The sequence below is a fragment of the Paramormyrops kingsleyae genome, chromosome 1 (genome assembly GCF_048594095.1).
Source record: "Paramormyrops kingsleyae isolate MSU_618 chromosome 1, PKINGS_0.4, whole genome shotgun sequence".
Taxonomy (NCBI): domain Eukaryota; kingdom Metazoa; phylum Chordata; class Actinopteri; order Osteoglossiformes; family Mormyridae; genus Paramormyrops; species Paramormyrops kingsleyae.
The window spans coordinates 33,520,615-33,537,481 of NC_132797.1; the positions used below are offsets into that span (position 1 = coordinate 33,520,615).

General features: G+C 46.7%; 1 protein-coding gene across 2 annotated transcripts; it reads right to left on the bottom strand.

The window, feature by feature from the left end:
- Positions 1–4: 4 nt before the first annotated feature.
- On the bottom strand, positions 5–7,136 carry txndc5 (thioredoxin domain containing 5). 2 transcript variants are annotated; one of them, XM_023805937.2, is made up of 10 exons: positions 6,883–7,136; positions 6,185–6,334; positions 5,110–5,215; positions 3,989–4,085; positions 2,947–3,062; positions 2,630–2,716; positions 2,378–2,515; positions 1,839–1,921; positions 1,508–1,637; positions 5–1,262 (listed from the first exon to the last, which is right to left on the bottom strand). In XM_023805937.2, the coding sequence occupies exons 1-10, from the start codon at positions 7,050–7,052 to the stop codon at positions 1,140–1,142; spliced, it is 1,200 nt and encodes a 399-aa protein (XP_023661705.2). In that variant the 5' UTR covers positions 7,053–7,136; the 3' UTR covers positions 5–1,139. The 2 variants fall into 2 exon arrangements, with proteins under 2 accessions (XP_023661705.2, XP_023661706.1); XM_023805938.2 differs by having other exon boundaries at positions 6,843–6,922.
- Between the last annotated feature and the right edge of the window lie 9,731 nt (positions 7,137–16,867).

Here is a 16,867-nt window from a genome sequence, read left to right on the forward strand (position 1 = left end):
ACTATTTTGGAAAAGAAATTTTATTATGAAAATTCAGAATTTCATGTTAACAACTTGCTATTATTTGGTTGTCATTATTTCCAGCTGGAGGAGCTGAATTTCCTCACCGAGTGTTCGCACCGCACGTCGCCTATGAACATCCCTCACAGAGCATGTTCTGTCTGCACGCCTGCATTCACCATGGAGTGTAAAGTCACCAGTCACACTGAAACGCTATGCAGTATCCCTCACAGAACACTGGGTGCAAAAGTGAGCTGGCAGTGGGTGGGAAAAGAGGTAGATAAGGGGGGAAGATTTTGGTGGTGGTGGTGGGGGGGGGGGGGTAGAAATAGCAGGACCCAAGAGCAGAAATCATCAGCTGGCTGCCAGTCATATTTAAACCGCATCAAACGACACACTGACTTAACTGTGGGGGTGATGAACTGCTTGAAAACTAGTGTCCAGCCCGAGAACTGGCCGGTCCCACAGCAGCTCTGGAAGTAAAATAAGTCAGGCTGGTGTCCCAGGTGAGCCCAGCATCACATTTCAGTGCTGCATCTTCATCGAACAGAAACCAGGCTTAAGCAGGGGCTCATGAACAGCTCCCCAACAGGGATCGCGGAATAGGCCATGATGTCCCAGAAGGACCTGGCCGACGTGCGAACGGGGCTGCAGGCAACAGGTGAGACAGTAGAGCGCAGGACCCCGCCGTCCTGATACACGTGTCCCTGAGAGTCGTCAGGCCAGTGGCCAGGATCAAAGTGTTATAGCACTCAAAACATCTCCATCCTCACAACAAACAAAGGGGTGAAGGGGGAGGGAAAAAAAAAAAAACAGTACGGATGAGATGGGACTCAGAGTTCAGTCCTGATCAAGGCACATCCACAGCCACGCTGGGGCAGTTTCACGTGGGGTAAACCTGCAATCCAGGCTGAGAGGTCCAAACAGACATGAGGGAAATGTGATTAAACTACAAAAGGTGGGGGGTAAGCTAAATAAAACAGAATACATTTACAATTCAGAAGTGTGTGAATCACCAAATCATACTGGTATTTCCCCCCCCCCGTACCCCTACAAAGCCCCGTTTCTTAGTGGGGAAGGATAAAGGAATATAAAAATCAAGATGGTGCCTTGTACTGCGGGCATTTCAGGTTGGGGGGCTAGAGCTCGTCCCGGGCCTGCTTCATCACAAAGCTGTGCAGGCTCTCTAGGTCACGCCCACCGCTGTGCTCTGCCCCCTGCTGGCCACCCCGGAACATTATCAGCGTGGGGTACCCGTGCACCTGGGGAGTTGAAACATGGTCAGCCGTCACAGGAGGAGCTTAACGAGCAGCCCCTTCAAAGCAGGGCAGATAAAACCCTAAACACTGTCAGTCATTGAACTAGTGAAGGGGCTCAGTATGGGCACTGTACCTCCTGCCTAAGGAAACCTCGTTTTTAAGCCAAAGAGGTGTGACACTGGATTTAAGGCCACACTGGTGCCCCAGCTGTCACGATAAGTCCCTTTTCCAAAGGAGGACAGACTCACAGAGAAGCGGTTGCAGAGAGAGCGCTCCACTGTGCAGTCCACTTTGGCGATCTTCACGCCACTCAGCCCAGGGAACTCCTTCTTGGACAGGTCCTCCCAGGTGGGGGCCAGATGCTTACAGTGACCACACCTAGGGAAATGGAGGAGGGGGTACTTACGGTGCCATCCCACTTCAGCCAGGGGACATCACCAAATCCATCGCCCACACAGTTTCTGCATCTGTAACCCCCCGGGTATCTGACCAATGTCCATCAGACATCCCTGCTGGACTGCAGACTGCCACACCCACACATTCCTGCCCCCCGGACCCACACATTCCCACTTGACTTACCATGGTGCATAGAACTTGACAAACGTCAGACCTTTGGCCACGGTCTCGTCAAAGTTGGCTTCTCCAAGGACGAGAACCTTGGACTAGAGACAGAAGCATAAGTGTGCAGTGGGCCCCAAGTCCCCCCCCCCCCCCCACAGGCGGAGCGGGCCCTGAGCAGTCGTAACCCTTCCTCCCAGATGCGAGTACTTTTTGTGGAAGGTGGCCACTGTCACATGGCGTCAGACATGCCGCAGACAGCCACGGGTAGCGGAAATGACCGCCTTGCCCATAATCACTACTTCTGTACCCCGTGGATGAAAACAGTTTCTAACGGGCATGCGGCTGGGCAGGATCTCAGCGGCTTCAGCAACGTCAGCCTCTCCTATGCAGCGATCTTCAGAAATGCTTTACCACAACATCGAAGAGGGCAGCTAAAAGCAGGCTGCCAAACCAGGCAGGACACAGCCTTACCCCTGGCCCACCTCCCTCCCTGAGCCGAGTGCCCACCTCCCTCCCTGAGCCGAGTGCCCACCTCCCTCCCTGAGCCGAGTGCCCACCTCCTCCTTCACCGGCTCCTCGGTGGGCTCCACAGTGGGCACTTCTGTCTTGGCCTCGCCCTCTGGAGATGCCCTCACCAGATTGTCTAGGAACTCCTTGAGTGAGTCCAAGTCCCTCTTGCCCCTGTACTGGTCTGTCTGTGGGAAGACGCCACATGCTGGCTGAGGAGCAGCGTCTCGACACCTCAGCATCATTCCCACTAGTCATGATGCAGTGCACAGCTGCTAGTTTTCATGAAGCGTCCCTCTTACTTTCTCTCCATCCTTAAAGAAGAGCAGAGTTGGGTAGCCACGCACTTGGTTCTCCGAGCAAATTTCATAATGCTGGGTGCAGTCCACCTGTGGAGCACAAGGCACACGGTCAGGACCGGTCAGGCTAATGGGACCAACAGCCGTGGCAGTAAAACCGGACCGGCTACCCACATCCCCACTCCAGCAGAGTGTCAAGGGTCGCTCACTGGACACCATGTTAAAATCCCACCAACTTGAAGTTCAGTGACAGTCTCAGTCCAACCTCTGCCTCCCATGGTTGAGACCTGGTCCTAGTCCTGCCTCCCATCTAGACCCACCTTGCCAATCTTGACGGCATCAGAGTGCTCAAACGAGGTGGCCAGCTGTTCCCAGGCCGGGGCCATGGCCTTGCAGTGACCACACCAGGGAGCAAAGAACTTGACGAAGTGGTTTCCTGGAGGAGATATGGGAAAGGTAACAATCATTACTGTGCAAGTGGGGCAGATGGTCAGCATGAAGATATATGAAAGGGAAAACATGACCAGCACCACACAAGCGGGATCAATGATCAGCCAGTGCTCCTGTGTCCCAACCAGGAGCCGGCTGGCTTTGGGGAACACAAAGCCCCTTAACTTCTCAGCTCAGGGCCACAGCGCCTGTGGTGGTTTACAGCCCCAATGTCAAACATATCATTTTGTTTCTATTTTTAAGCAGCTACTACAAGGCCTACGAAACGCAGAGATCAGCATCCGGCCCATGCCAGGCTTCAGGGCTCACATGGGATCTGGAGAACCTTCTAGAAGCAGAGCCATCACAGGGTCACAGCTCTAGCAGACGAAAACACAGCAAACTCACGACTCCAAATCGTGAAGATCTACAGGACACGCATATGAAACTGATCATGTTTATTTTCCCCAGCAAAGCCTTCAGATTTGGGACGCAGTTCGCATACGACATGATAAATACAGACTGCTCAGCATGGAAATTGGAAACATTCTGAATGAAAAGAAACTTTAGTCAAAGAACAGCGCAGTATGAGCCATAATTATGCAGTTTGAAAATGACTGTACAGCTGGCATTAAACTACATAAAAAACAGATTTAATGCAACTGTTAGCTGCAGCGGTGTAATGACCAGCTGCTGTCACTGCGATGTCCTGCACAGCTTGCTTGACTAATCGCAGCCTGAAGCAACAGGACACAAAGCTAACCACTGCCATGTTACTATGAAGAGACCAGGATCCCTCTCCCCAGATTCTCTGAGCCATTGTAACCCCAGTGCACCTCACTGCTAAGCTCGGGCAGGAAGAAGGAGGTACCCCCATCATTCATGAAGACCCATTTCATGTTGTATGCCCCCAGCATCCCCCTGCCCACATACCTTTGTCGATGTGAGCTTTGAAGTTGGCGGCCGTCAGCTCGTACATGCCCTGCTTTGGCTCGGGGATGGCAGGTGGCTCCAGCTCACTCTCTGGCTCCTGTGAGACACAGAGAGGCTGGTCGTCACTGCAAGCAGGACATCCCACTGCAGACACTCATGGGGCCCCTCGCCTGACGACCTCATCACGCAGCTGACATCCCAGGAGGAAATTTCTTAAATGCGTTGCTTTTCCACTTGACATGAGATTATTACAGCCTTAGCCTGCCTCTGGCCAGACACTTAGGGCGTTTCTCCACCGCACCAGGTACCGTACTTTCGATACTTTTGGTACTTTATGGAAGTATGTACTTTTGTGTTGGTTTTCCACTGGCGTAAAAACTGGTACCGCGCCAAATGACATCATCAGTGACCACCCCTGACTGATGATGTCAAAGCGCGGCACGGTATTTATTTTGCTGAATTCAAACATGTTATTATGATCCTTCACATTCCTGTAGTCCTGCTTAAGTTTTTTGATTTTCAAGCGGCATTGTTCGGTGTTTCGCACATGCCCTGTTTCTTCCAAGCGGCTTGCTATTACGGCAAATACTTTATTTCGAGTCGTGCCATCCAAATCCCGCTGGATCTGTTCATCCGACCATATGGCGATTAAAGCCTGTGTTTCCTTGTTTCTCCATCCTTCCATTTTACTTTTTTTATGTTTTAGTTTCTACTGCTTTTTATTTCATTTCTCGCTGTTCACTGTGTTTCAAAAGATGGCGGTTGTATTTTGTGTTTCAGTGGCGGACTATTTGCATAACCAATCGACAGCAAATACGTTTGCAAGTCCCACCCCAAAGTACCAAAGAAGTACCCCAGCTGGTTTATCACTTTCGGTACTGGTACTCGACCGGAAGTCAATGGAAAAGCGAAAGAACCGAAAGTACCATACTTTGTGCAGTGGAAAAGTGCCCTTACACATGGTCACCAGTGGCCTCAGCCTGAGGGGGCAGGAGAGCCCCCCCCCCCGGCACACACCTGCTAGCCCGATCAGACATGGTTCCATGTAACCATGGAAAGGCTGCTCGTCTCTGGGGCCGTGACCTACAGACACAGCATGAGCAAGAAAGTCATGGACTTACAGAAGAGTCCTCATCCAGAGTCTTCAGCATCCAGGACTCCAGCGACTCCAAGTCCCGAGAGCCTGAGTACTTCACAGACTCCTGCTCGGGCCTGTAGAGCTTCAGACTAAAAAAAAAAAAAAAGACATACGGAGAAACTTGTTCACATGAGCCACCACGTCAGAGCCAGTTAGCACGGAAGCTGTAGGTTCAGTCTCGGGGCTGGAAAGGTCACGAGTTTGAGTCTTGGAAACAGCCAGAAAGTGACTGTTTCGCTGGATCAGTTCAGATTAAATCATCTGGAAAAGCTCTCAAATAAGACAAAACTGCACAGTCACCAGGGAGGCTCCTCACATAACATCACAAACAGTTTAATACACCCTTTCACCTGGTTTTCATTGAGGTAAAACCCACGCAGCATAAAGGGAAGGTTCCTCCACTGGTTACAATATTAACTATGGACCTCAAGGCCTGTAAATGTTTTACTGCAGCGAGAAACTGGCTGAGAAAGTGAGACTCATTACCTATGATCTGCCTTTAATGCAGCTTGGCTAGTTCCACTTTAAAACATGCATGATGGTTGAGAAAATGCACGAGTTTTCAGTGAACTGAAAAGCTGGCGATGATGGGCAAATCTCACTTAGAGATAGAATCTTTAAGGGTAGTCTGGCCTAAGTAGCAACTCTGAGACAAAGGCAGAGCATGCCGACCGCCCAGAAAGACAAGAACAACGAAAATCGATGGCAGACTGTCATGGATACTCATGCACTAAATGTTTATGGTCTTTAAGCCTATTATATACATGTGACTCTGCATAGCAAGTCAAGGTAAACAGCTCACAATAAACAATTAAATGCAATATGATATATCTCCTGGGAAGTAATGCAATCCAAAATGTATGTGCAAACACGGGGACTCGTCTGGTTGCTAAGCTACGACGAGCAAAGTGTGCAGCATGCACAGGTTTAACCCCTGGAAATGTCAGTCTATGTGGAGGCAGCTGTGTTTAGGATATCTGCTATCCTAATATCTGCTGCACATCTGTGCTGTGGGTGGGGGGGCACCACAGACTGCAACTGCACTGATGCACACTCACGTAGGGTAGCCCCGCACCCCATGGCTGGAGCAGAACTTGGTGTCCTGGGTGCAGTCCACCTTGATCACGTAGGCGGGAGGCGACTCCATGCTGTTGTACTTGTCAGCCAGCTGGTTCCAAGTGCCCTGCAACCGCTGGCAATGGCCACACCTGCGCAGACACGCGGGCCCAGCAGCGTTAGCATGCGACATGGTAAAAGGGGATAAAAGGGGATTACGGCGCATATTACAGACAGACAGAATCGGACATACTGAACAAGGCCAATTTGTACTCGTCTTATCCCGCCCCCCGGTAACGGTAACATCCACCGGTCATTATGAACCCCGCGGACCCGGTCCCCCATCCCCCCTCCTCACTGCAGTGCCACGTCGGCGCCGCCGCACAAGCTCGCAGAGGCTCCGCTTCACTCGTTACTACCCCCGGCTCCCAAGGCCACCATAGCCTAGGGGCCGTGAAACAGTTTTACGGCACAGAGATCACAGCGAAAGGAGGCTTTTTACAAGCCCATTGCACGGCACCGGGAAACAGGCTTATAGAGATTCCAAATAGAAATAATAGTGATATAAACCAAAAAGGGAAAAAATAAAATTACAGAGAAAAGGGGACAGAGATATCACCGAGGAAAGAGAAGCCGGGCCGCCCTGTAGCGCTCCCTCACCGATCCCGGCAAACTGCCCCGTGGCCCCGGCGACTCTCACCACGGGGCGAAGAACATCACGAAGTGCGGAGCGGAGCTGACAGCGTCGCCGAACTGCTCGGCAGTGTACGTGTGCAGGGCGTGTTCATCCTCCTCCTCCGACTCCGCACAGACGCGGCCACAGAGCAGCACGGAGCCCAGCAGCCAGACGCCGACGAGCGAGGCGGCCATGGTCCCAATGAGAGCAGAGCGCCTAATCTCAGTGCTGCAGCCGGGGCGGGGCTGCCGGCTATCAGGGCGCCGCTGCCGTAAAGCGATGCGCTGTGGCCGCTCCGTGAGCGACCGAGAGCTGCCGAAAGACGCCGAGAGCCGACAGCCAGCAGCCGCGAGCAGGGGGGCGGGGGGCATGTGGGACGCCAAGTCAAATATTAATTCATGCACTTATCCAATGACTATCGGCACACTTTCTAAAGTCTAATTAATTTAGTATGTCTATGTATAAAATATGAAATTTTCATGCACAATTCAGTCACATCATTAGTGTTCCGTAAAGCTAGATGCTGACAAACGTGTTACCGACTGGATATTACACATGGAACCTTTTTCCGAGGGTTTATATTCGCCAATTATAAACCATTCCCCTCTGCTGACCTGGATTACTAGATGTTCATGGTACAATTTTCACTTTGTTTTAAGTGTGTTTTTGAACGGCTGATCTGACCCATTAGTTTGAGTTTGAAACGCAGCCGTGTTTGATCTGCTAGTGCGATAGTGGTAAACAGTTCATAACAATTGGGGTTTAAAGCAGAATGTGGCATCTTCGGCTGAGCAAGCTGAAGATCTCCAGAGGTCCTCCCTTTGAGATCTTCCAGACCAAGCAGTGTCAGATGACACGGCATCTCTCAGAAGCCGCTGCTGTTTTTCTAGCTCCTCGCCAGAAATGACTTAACTTGCTGTGGTTCACCTTTGGCATCGGCAAGCAGAGGGACCACATTTGGCATCACGCAGAGAGGCCGTCAACACCTTCCGAGTTACGGCACTCCCTCCTCAGCGGGACTGCTTCTGCTGCTGCTGCGCGCTTCCAGCGGGTGTTAACGGGCATGATGTCACGGCGACACTCTGCCTGGATCGACCCAGGACGACTTCAGCGGGGGGCCTCGTTTGTCCCAGTTACTTGGAGGAGCTTTTCAGAAACAGACAGAGCTACATTCATGTGGACTCACCAAAGCGACTTCATTTGACTGCAATTTATTTCTGCTTAATAGATGGCTTTTGGGCCCTGCTGCAAAAAACTTGCACACACAGCATGGTCATATTGCAAAAACTGAACATTTAAATAAAAAAAAAATAAACCAATCACACTGAATTCCTGCTTAATTACGTATAACCAACTTTAAATACAGCAGTAATAATTTTCAGCATTGCGTTAGTATTTTGTGCACATCTATTCATAAGCACAGTGGCGGGAAAGAGCATGACTTTGTTGAGAATATTTTTTTAATGAGAGAACAGGAAACGCCTTCCCCCTGCGCACTGTTTCGGGCACCTGAACAGTGGTGACCCTCTTTCCACAGAAACCTGCACGCTTGACTGAGATCTTGACAACGGCTCCTGAGCAGCTCATTGTTTGTTTTGCCCAGCATATGCAGATTTGCAGCCTCACATAATTCATCTCAAAGGGGCTGGGCAGCTTGGGAGCTGAGCTGATTGTGGCTTTGCGGGTCACGTATTGCACCGACATGTCACACCCTGCCAGTGCCGCCTCCCCTCCACTGTTTCTGCACTTGATCTCGCCTCTGCTGTCTCTACACTCTAACATAAATAGCGTATGAATACGGTCCCCCTCCCCAGCTTAAAGCAGCTGGTGACTCTTAACCCGCAGCTACAGCAGTGACTTCAGGCACATTGTTCTCGGTGATTCCTGAACGGCTCGGTCTTCACTGTTGTCCCTGCACTGTTAGAAAAAAATAGTTATATATGGCACTCTGAAGGGTTCTGTAACATACTTCATATATGACACTCAAGATGGTTCCAAATGGAACCTTTTTTGGGAGGCACCTCTAAAGAACCATATGGGTTCTGTTGCTAACACACTGATTAGGTTCCATATAGTAACTCAAGGTGCTATCTTTATACAATAAGCAAAATATGTTATTATATTTATTAATGACATTTTTTAATGAAGATTTATCATTGAGAATAAGTATGTAAGGTAGCAAGGACAAAAACGTGCATGGTAATGTAAAAGGTTTATTTTAGGTTTTCGATTTTTAAAAACCATTTTATTAACTGACAAATTCAACACAGAAAGATTTCCAAAACAGCATCTGTAAACATAAAATTGGAGTTGAATTAATTGAGATGAAGTGAACTTAATTTACTTTATAGTCACCATATTGCAAGGACCACACAGCTGAACGAAATTGTGTTTCACCAGGCTTGATGTATGACTGTAGACATAAGACAAGCGCATGCTATACAACATCAGACAGAGAGCACAGACAGCACAGACAAAGTTTATTTGGCCTAACAGACAAAAAAGTAAAATAAAATAGTTACTAACATAGTTAATAACTATGTTTGAAGACCTTCAGTATTGTGATAAATGTGTATGAAGAAATACAGGTAATTTGGTGAACATAAAAGCAATTTCATAAATGGACGGTAACAGCAACAAAATAATTTTGAAAGGTAGTAAGATTACATTGTGTTACAATTTATATATATTACATGAAATTACAGACTATGGCACTATACAATAATAGGTAACTCTTTACTTTAACTGTACTTTCATAATGAATTCATTATACACTCACAGAACATTTAGTGCACCTTTGTAATGCATACATAGTACATTCATAAGCAGAATGGAACTATACCTTAACATCCCAATATACTTTACCAGCTTTAATACACATTAGTAAACATTATATGATTATAATAACAAACATTATAATCATATAGTGTTTGTAATGTAAACTAAAGCTGTTAAGGTACGTTAGGATGTTACGGTATACTTACATGCTGTTTATGAATGTTCTAAGAATGCATTGCGAATTCATTATGAAGGTGCCCTGAATGTTCTACGAATGCATTATATGGCATTATTACACGGCTCTCTGGAATGCTTGATTCTGATTGGTCAGTTGAGACATTTGCAGGTTCGTTCTTTTCAAATAATAACCGCTCCAAAGTAATAACGCATAGCCGGTACTACTTGTATGTTTAAAATCCCTCCGCGCCAACAAAGATTACCGTTTAAAAATGTTAATTTAAAACAAATATGCCAATAAAATGTTTCAAATTCATATTCATGTCCAGTTTTTTTTCCTTATGTGGCAAGTAGCCGTGTAATAAGCGGGATAATGTACAGGCAGCCGGTAGTTATCGTGAAATAAGCCCCTTCAGTGTGATACAAGACCCTCGATCACATTGTCGGGGCTTATTTCTGCGATAACTACCGGCTGCCTGTACATTATCCCTTACTTATGAAAGTCCAGTCAATGTAAAGCATTACCAAATAATAATTACAACACAGTTACCATAAATGCAGAATGTGTGGAATGCCATGTGCAGACACAAAGGCTCAGTATGCATTCAGCTGCACTGAGCCTGAAAAAGTAATGCTGAATAAAATGCAGTGTGTGTGGCTGCTCTGGGGGATCGAACAGCGACGGTGTCCTTTGCTTCCACTCTGGTTTCTCTATCCATCTGAATTATGACTCATTTTTGAAAAGAAGTGTTGGGGTAGGACTAACCAGCACATGTAAAACAAATATAACAATTTTCCTGGCATCATCTCACATATAACTGTCTGCAACCTATAGTCAATAAAATACTTTAGTTTTCTTGGGTGTCTGCCAATAACTCCTCAATCCTCCCAGAACAATAAATGTATACAGATACTGAGCATATTGCCCCCCTGCATGCTTTAGTTTGATGATCAAACATATATAAATTTTTCACAATAGTTCTACTATAAAGCACAATGAAAGCCCCAACAGACCATATATCCCATAGTGTACTTCTTAGGGGGAAGGAAGGAGCTTTAACTTGATCAATGCAGCAGATGTGTGAGATACTCGTTGAATAGCTGAGGCAGCAGCAGGTTCAGTGCACAATTCTCCCAGTCTAAGGAAAGACCGAAAACTGAAAGAATATCACCAGCACTTTATTTGAGGGGGCACAAATAATGCAGTACTACACTCTTACCTAATGTATTAATTAATCAGAAACTAAGTGTTAGTTACGTACTGATATCATGTTTGTTCATCATTAACCATCATTAGTTTCTATATTTGTTCATGATTTGTACTTGAGTAGTAACTGAGTTACTAAGCTACTTGTGCTCCCTCAAGTAAAGAGTTACCAGAAAATCATTCAAGTCTGATGTTAGTATGTGGTGTGTAGCTCTCCTCTGCTGCATATCTCTCTTTGTGTATTTGGAGAAGGTGAGCTGTCTGACTTGCCGTTGTATGAACACCAAACTGCATTTGGTAAATTAAGGTGTGTGCAAAACACCGCAAAGATGTGTCCACTGTTTCACATGAAGCTGACAAGCGGCAGTAGTGTCGATGAGCCAATAACATTAGGTAACCACAAAGTGAGCTGCAAATATTAGTTTGTATTAGCTATCTAGCTGGTGACGAAGTTTAAACATTGTATCTAGCGTGTTAAGTTCTCTGTGATACCAGGGACAGTTGACTGCCAGCTGATGACTTGTATGTTTTTGGAAATTTCCCTTTCAACATTTGTCAACATTTTCATTCACTTTCTAGAATACTCTTACTTCTTAATCTGACCTGTTCCCACGAAGCGTGAGTCAACAACCTGCATGGGGTGACAACGTTACACTGTCAACCGTTATGGGAAGGCAATGTGAAACTCTCATGACATGGTTCCTTTCATTTAAAGGTGCATTTATTGAACTTTTATGACTGAAATGTTTGGAAATGAAAAACATTTCGAACTCAAAGGTGTCAAATAAAATCAGAGGGTTGCTATAAGACTTCTTACAGTGCTATGACGAACCCTAAGTATTAAAATAGAACTATTCAGACTTTTCCTTTTTAACAGTTTGTACTTATGTCAGCACGTGTAGATATTACGATACACCTCCTCTAAGAAGCTGCCCTCCCCATGGTAACTGTCAGTGACACCGGAAATGTTTAATGGCAGCTGCCCATGGGTGCCATTTTCCCGGCTAAATGGCCGCTGGCTCACTGCCCCTGCAGATGACATCATCATGATGTGCCACTCTGTGCACTGAAGGCTGAGATACAGGTTTTAGCTTAAGACATTACAGGCAGTTATGTTTATCCACACATGACAAAGCAGCACGTACAGTTACCTGCAGCAATCGAACATAAAAAAAAACCATCAGGATAAAAAGCTGCATTTTTCTTTAAGTCGGGCGAGGTATAGTCTGGGTTTAGGGTGTGTTCCGGAGCGTTCTGTGGCATTTCGAGGACAGCCATTAAAATTCCAGCCGTCTCCCCCGGGAGTACGCCTGTTTACGGAGTGGCGGCGTTTCAGACTCTCCTCTCTGAGATGAACGCGGCCCTCACCTTCACCGATCAAACGGGCCTGGTGCTTCACTGCTGCCCGACACGTCTCCAGAAGTTGGGCTTTGTGTCTCGCAGAGGAAAACATCAAGCCCAAAGTGTTTTTCCTGCAGGATTCTCCAGAAAGGGTGATGAAGAGTAATATAGCATTGCTAAGGGAAGTCAGAGATGTGTGATGTCTGATAGTGAATTTCTCTCATTATCCATTGTGCACAATATGAACTTCCTCTAATACAGCACTTTATTACCAACTATATTGCTTCTACATATCAGAACCAAAGTGTAAAAAATGTTGTCGTGAAACAAATTTTACATCTGAAAAATTATTTGTACTTGTGAGCAGTGCTGCTTGAAAAATACACTTAATATAGTGAGTTCTTCAAGATGGACAGATTGTGAGCTGGGGAGCTGGTGATGTGTTAAACCTGCGGTGTCACACAGGCCCGATTTTTTAGGAGGTCAATCTCAGAGCTAAAATGTGACAGCTGGGTAAATTTTCAGGCCTTATGTGAGGTATATTTGTTTTGTCAAAGTGCCAGTGATGAAATTGGAATAGCAGGCTGTCCTGCTCTGGCTCTGGGTCGTCTGCCCTGATTCCGCTTGCTGAGCACCATGGGAAATCCTGACGGCCCAATCACAGGCAGCCAGACTGGATCCAAAGCCTCACAGACAGAGAGCAGAGGTTTATGAAAACGTTACATTTTCCAAAAATACAACTACACAGCTGTGAGTTTTGAGTCTAAATGCAGATGTTTCACTTTTGGGTTGCAGTCTACTGTACATTTTTTGAGTGTTTCACTTTCTAATGGGATGAAGAAGAAATAGTATGAAATTTCACATATGGTGGACAGGAAGCCACTGTTAATGGTACAAGTTGCAAAAATGTCTTTTCTATTTCAGAGTTCTTAGGTTTAAATTTTTATGCATTTGAAAATCAGAGAAGGTAAATAGTAACTTTTATAGCAGGGGAATATGCGTTCTTTACGTGACAGTAGAGCAGTCAACCCCAGACAGTATGAACGTCATAAAGACTGAATCCGAGGCCATCAATCGCAGGGTGCAGATGTCGTTTACAGTCTCCTGCATGGAACGGCCATGGGAAAGGCCGCCCACGTGGGTCTCTCAGTATGGAAGATATCGAAAGCAGCGTTTCATCTGGAATGGGCATCGAACTTGGAGCACGTTGCCATGGTCACCTCTGTTGTGTGGTACTGTTCTTGCCATTCTGGTGCGAACCTCAAATCCTCCCTGACCTGGCTATCCTCACATTTTCCTTATCAGGACTCCCCAGCATTATGGGGACCTGCGTATGTGCGGAGCGTGTGGTAGGTGTCCTCGGCTGACACCGGGGGGAGTCGCGCTGCTGTATCTCCAGACCAGTTTTTACAGCGAAGCTCTCTGACTCTTTAACGACTGGGCTGTGCTGCAGAATCGCTTGCTGAGCCTCTGAGCTTCCTGGGCGGCGTTCAGCCCCCGCCAAGGCTGACGGACAGATGCACCAGGCTGACCTCACGCCTCCGCAGCCTCCCAGAATGGGCCGGAAGGTGGCTGGCCAGAAGGAGCGGGCTTTTAGGGCTGTGGCGACAAGCGGCATCATCAAGGTCCCGGCAAAAATCAGCCTCTGTGATGAAGCAGGTGGCCCTGGTCAGTAGTAACTTTCCGGAAGGTACAGTTGTTTTTTTAAAAAATAGCATTAAACTGTTAAAAAAATTAACAAAGTGCTAATATTTAAAAATAGCTTTTATTTCTATATTTCAAATGTAGTGGAAACATTACACATTCAATTCCAAATAAAAGCATTAAGAAATTTTACAAGAAGCAAAAAAAAGGAATATTAATCTAGTCAAAAACAGAGCAGCGTCGATATTTTTCTCTTCAAACTCAAACACTTATAAGATAAAGAAATTTTTCAAGATTTAACTTCACTTTAAATTACTGAACTAATATTTAGTTGCATAACTATTGTTCTGCTGCACATCTGCGTTGCACCAAGTCGCCCAACTTCTGGCACCTATAAGCAGGCATTTCAGCCCAGGATGAACAAACTACATCCCACAGTTTCTGTGAATTTTTGGGTTTTGCTTCAGAAACTGCATTTTTCAAGTCACCCCACCAGTTTTCAATGGAGTATGAGGTCAGGCCACTCCATTACCTTTTTATCTGGAAGCAAGACGTTGCTCTCTTTCTGGTGTGTTTGGGGTCGTTGTCTTGTTGAAATACCCATTTCAGGGGCATGTCCTCTTTGGCATACAGCAACATAATCTCTTCAAGTATTTTTATGTATTGAAAAGTGATCCATGATCCCTGGTATACGATGAATAGGTCCAACACCGTATGAAATGCATCCCCATACCATGCTTCACTGTCTTCACAGTGTACTGCGCCCGTGAATTCAGTGCCCAGGGATCGTCTGACATATTGTCGATGACCACTACACCCGAAAAAAACTATTTTACTCTCATCAGTCCACAGAACTACAAATGAACGGCCGGGAAAATGTGAGGTGCAGAGGGGGAGGGGAGCTGGGCCACTCCCTCCGGAAACCACCAGAGCGGCGCTGTGTGCTGCTGTGGGCAGTATGAGGCCTTGAAGGTTTCAGGAGAACGAGCAAAGTTCTCTTCAAATGAGGTGTTTCTTGGCAAATTTTAACCAATTCTGCAAGTACCATTTTTTTCGACAGTGGTGCTTTCCGGGGTCTTCTTGCTGATAGATTAGCTTCGATCAAACATCTTCTGACCAGTACTTACAGGTGATTTTAGATCATCTTTGATCTTACTGACGATTGGCTGAATCCTTGCCATTCTGACTATTCTTTGATCTGTATTAGCAGTAGTTGCTCGTTTTCTTTGCGTGTTTCAGGTTTTTTTGTTGCCATTTTAAAGCATTTGAGGTAAATTTATCTGAGCATCCTATAATTTACTGCACTTCTTTATATGTTTTCCTCTCTCCAATCAACTTTTAAATCAAATTACGTTGTTCCTCCGAACAACGACCCATTTTACTTAGCTATATAGGAAATATATTTTATAACAATGTGTGAAACATTTGCCTCCCTTCTTCCTTAATATGGACAGTAATGGACAACTGATTTTTCACAGAATTAATTAATTCTCTAATTAAACCCCACACTACTATTGTTTTGAACATACCCCTTTCAATGGACGAGTCAATTACTCGAACAAGCAGTGTGTGTGTCATGACAGTTGGCTCTGTTGTTTTTCTATTACACTACTACATCTACAAGTCAATTATTTGCCATGCAGAAATATCATCACTACTAATAACAGTGATTCATCAGGTTACTGAGGTTGTACTGCTATTTTTTTGTACACAACTGTAGTTAGCTGCTCTCTACTGCAGTTCCCAGGCAAAGAGACCCAGAGCTTGGTCCCTGTCCAAGATGGAATATTCCGGTCCTCATGTTTACCTGCAACCTGATGAAAGGCATTCACTGGACGCTCAGCCTAGCCACACTTATACCAAATTGATTTCTCGACAGCATGTATGTTTGTAATGTGCCATTGGCCTCAGTTGTACGTCTCTTCGAGCTAAAATGTCTGATAAATAGAATAAATGTAAATGCAAATGAAGGGGCGGGAAAACGTGGGGTGCAGAGGGGGAGGGGAGTTGGGCCACTCCCTCTGGAAACCACCAGAGCGGCGCTGTGCAACTGCCTAAGTATGAGGGCCTGAAGGTTTCAGGAGCGTAAGCAAAGGTCCAAGTAAAGGTGTTAAAAATGCAGAGCGAGGTTCCAGCAGGAGCGGGAGACAGACAAACCGGTGCCCCACGGGCCGCTGTGGAACACTAGCTACCCAGAAGACTATTAATTGTTTATACACATTGCGACATACTTCAGCGAAGCCACATGACGTCAGTGTTTGTTTTTATTTTCCTTTCAAGATGAAAATGCAGATGCTGTCACATACTCTTTATGGAAAAAGAGGGTGCAGCCGGGTTGAAGTCAGAGGTGGCTGGGTCTCCAAACAGATGTTTACTGTTTTTCTAGAGATGATTTGTTCTCCTGTCAATACTGATCCTCATCCAAGCAAAACTGAATGCCCTGTGCTGGCCTAGGACTGCGAGCAGCAGGTGTGTGCGGGGAAGCGCTGGCTTGCCACGGGCCTCGGGCCGGCCAATACCACACCGCGCCCCCGGGTCCCCCACAGAAGCCATTAAGCGGGCTGGCTTGTGGAATAATGTGTTTGGTTTGGCCGGGGCCTCCAGCAGGTGCTCTGGGGCCCGATTCGGGCTGCCGCTGGCTGCTGCTTTTTGATCCCCGGCCATGACTGCTTTACGATTCAGCAGTGGTAACCCTCCGCGGGCTGCGAGTGGACCCCGCTGTCCTGCCGCTGTCCGGCCAGACCCAGTAAGAGTACGGCCTTTAGCGTGACGCAGCTGAGCTAACGTGTTAGCATAGCATCCGGGCTGGGGGATGGCTGCCTGGCCTGAGACCAAAAGATTTCAAGCTCGAGGACGACTCTG

Excerpts from the sequence above, each read along its gene's own strand:
- txndc5 (XM_023805937.2), bottom strand. The coding sequence starts at position 7,052 with ATGGCCGCCTCGCTCGTCGGCGTCTGGCTGCTGGGCTCCGTGCTGCTC. Across the intron at positions 2,717-2,946 it reads ATGCCGTCAAGATTGGCAAG|GTGGACTGCACCCAGCATTA; the intron begins GTGGGTCTAGAT and ends TGTGCTCCACAG. Across the intron at positions 1,922-2,377 it reads AGGAGCCGGTGAAGGAGGAG|TCCAAGGTTCTCGTCCTTGG; the intron begins GTGGGCACTCGG and ends TTCTGTCTCTAG.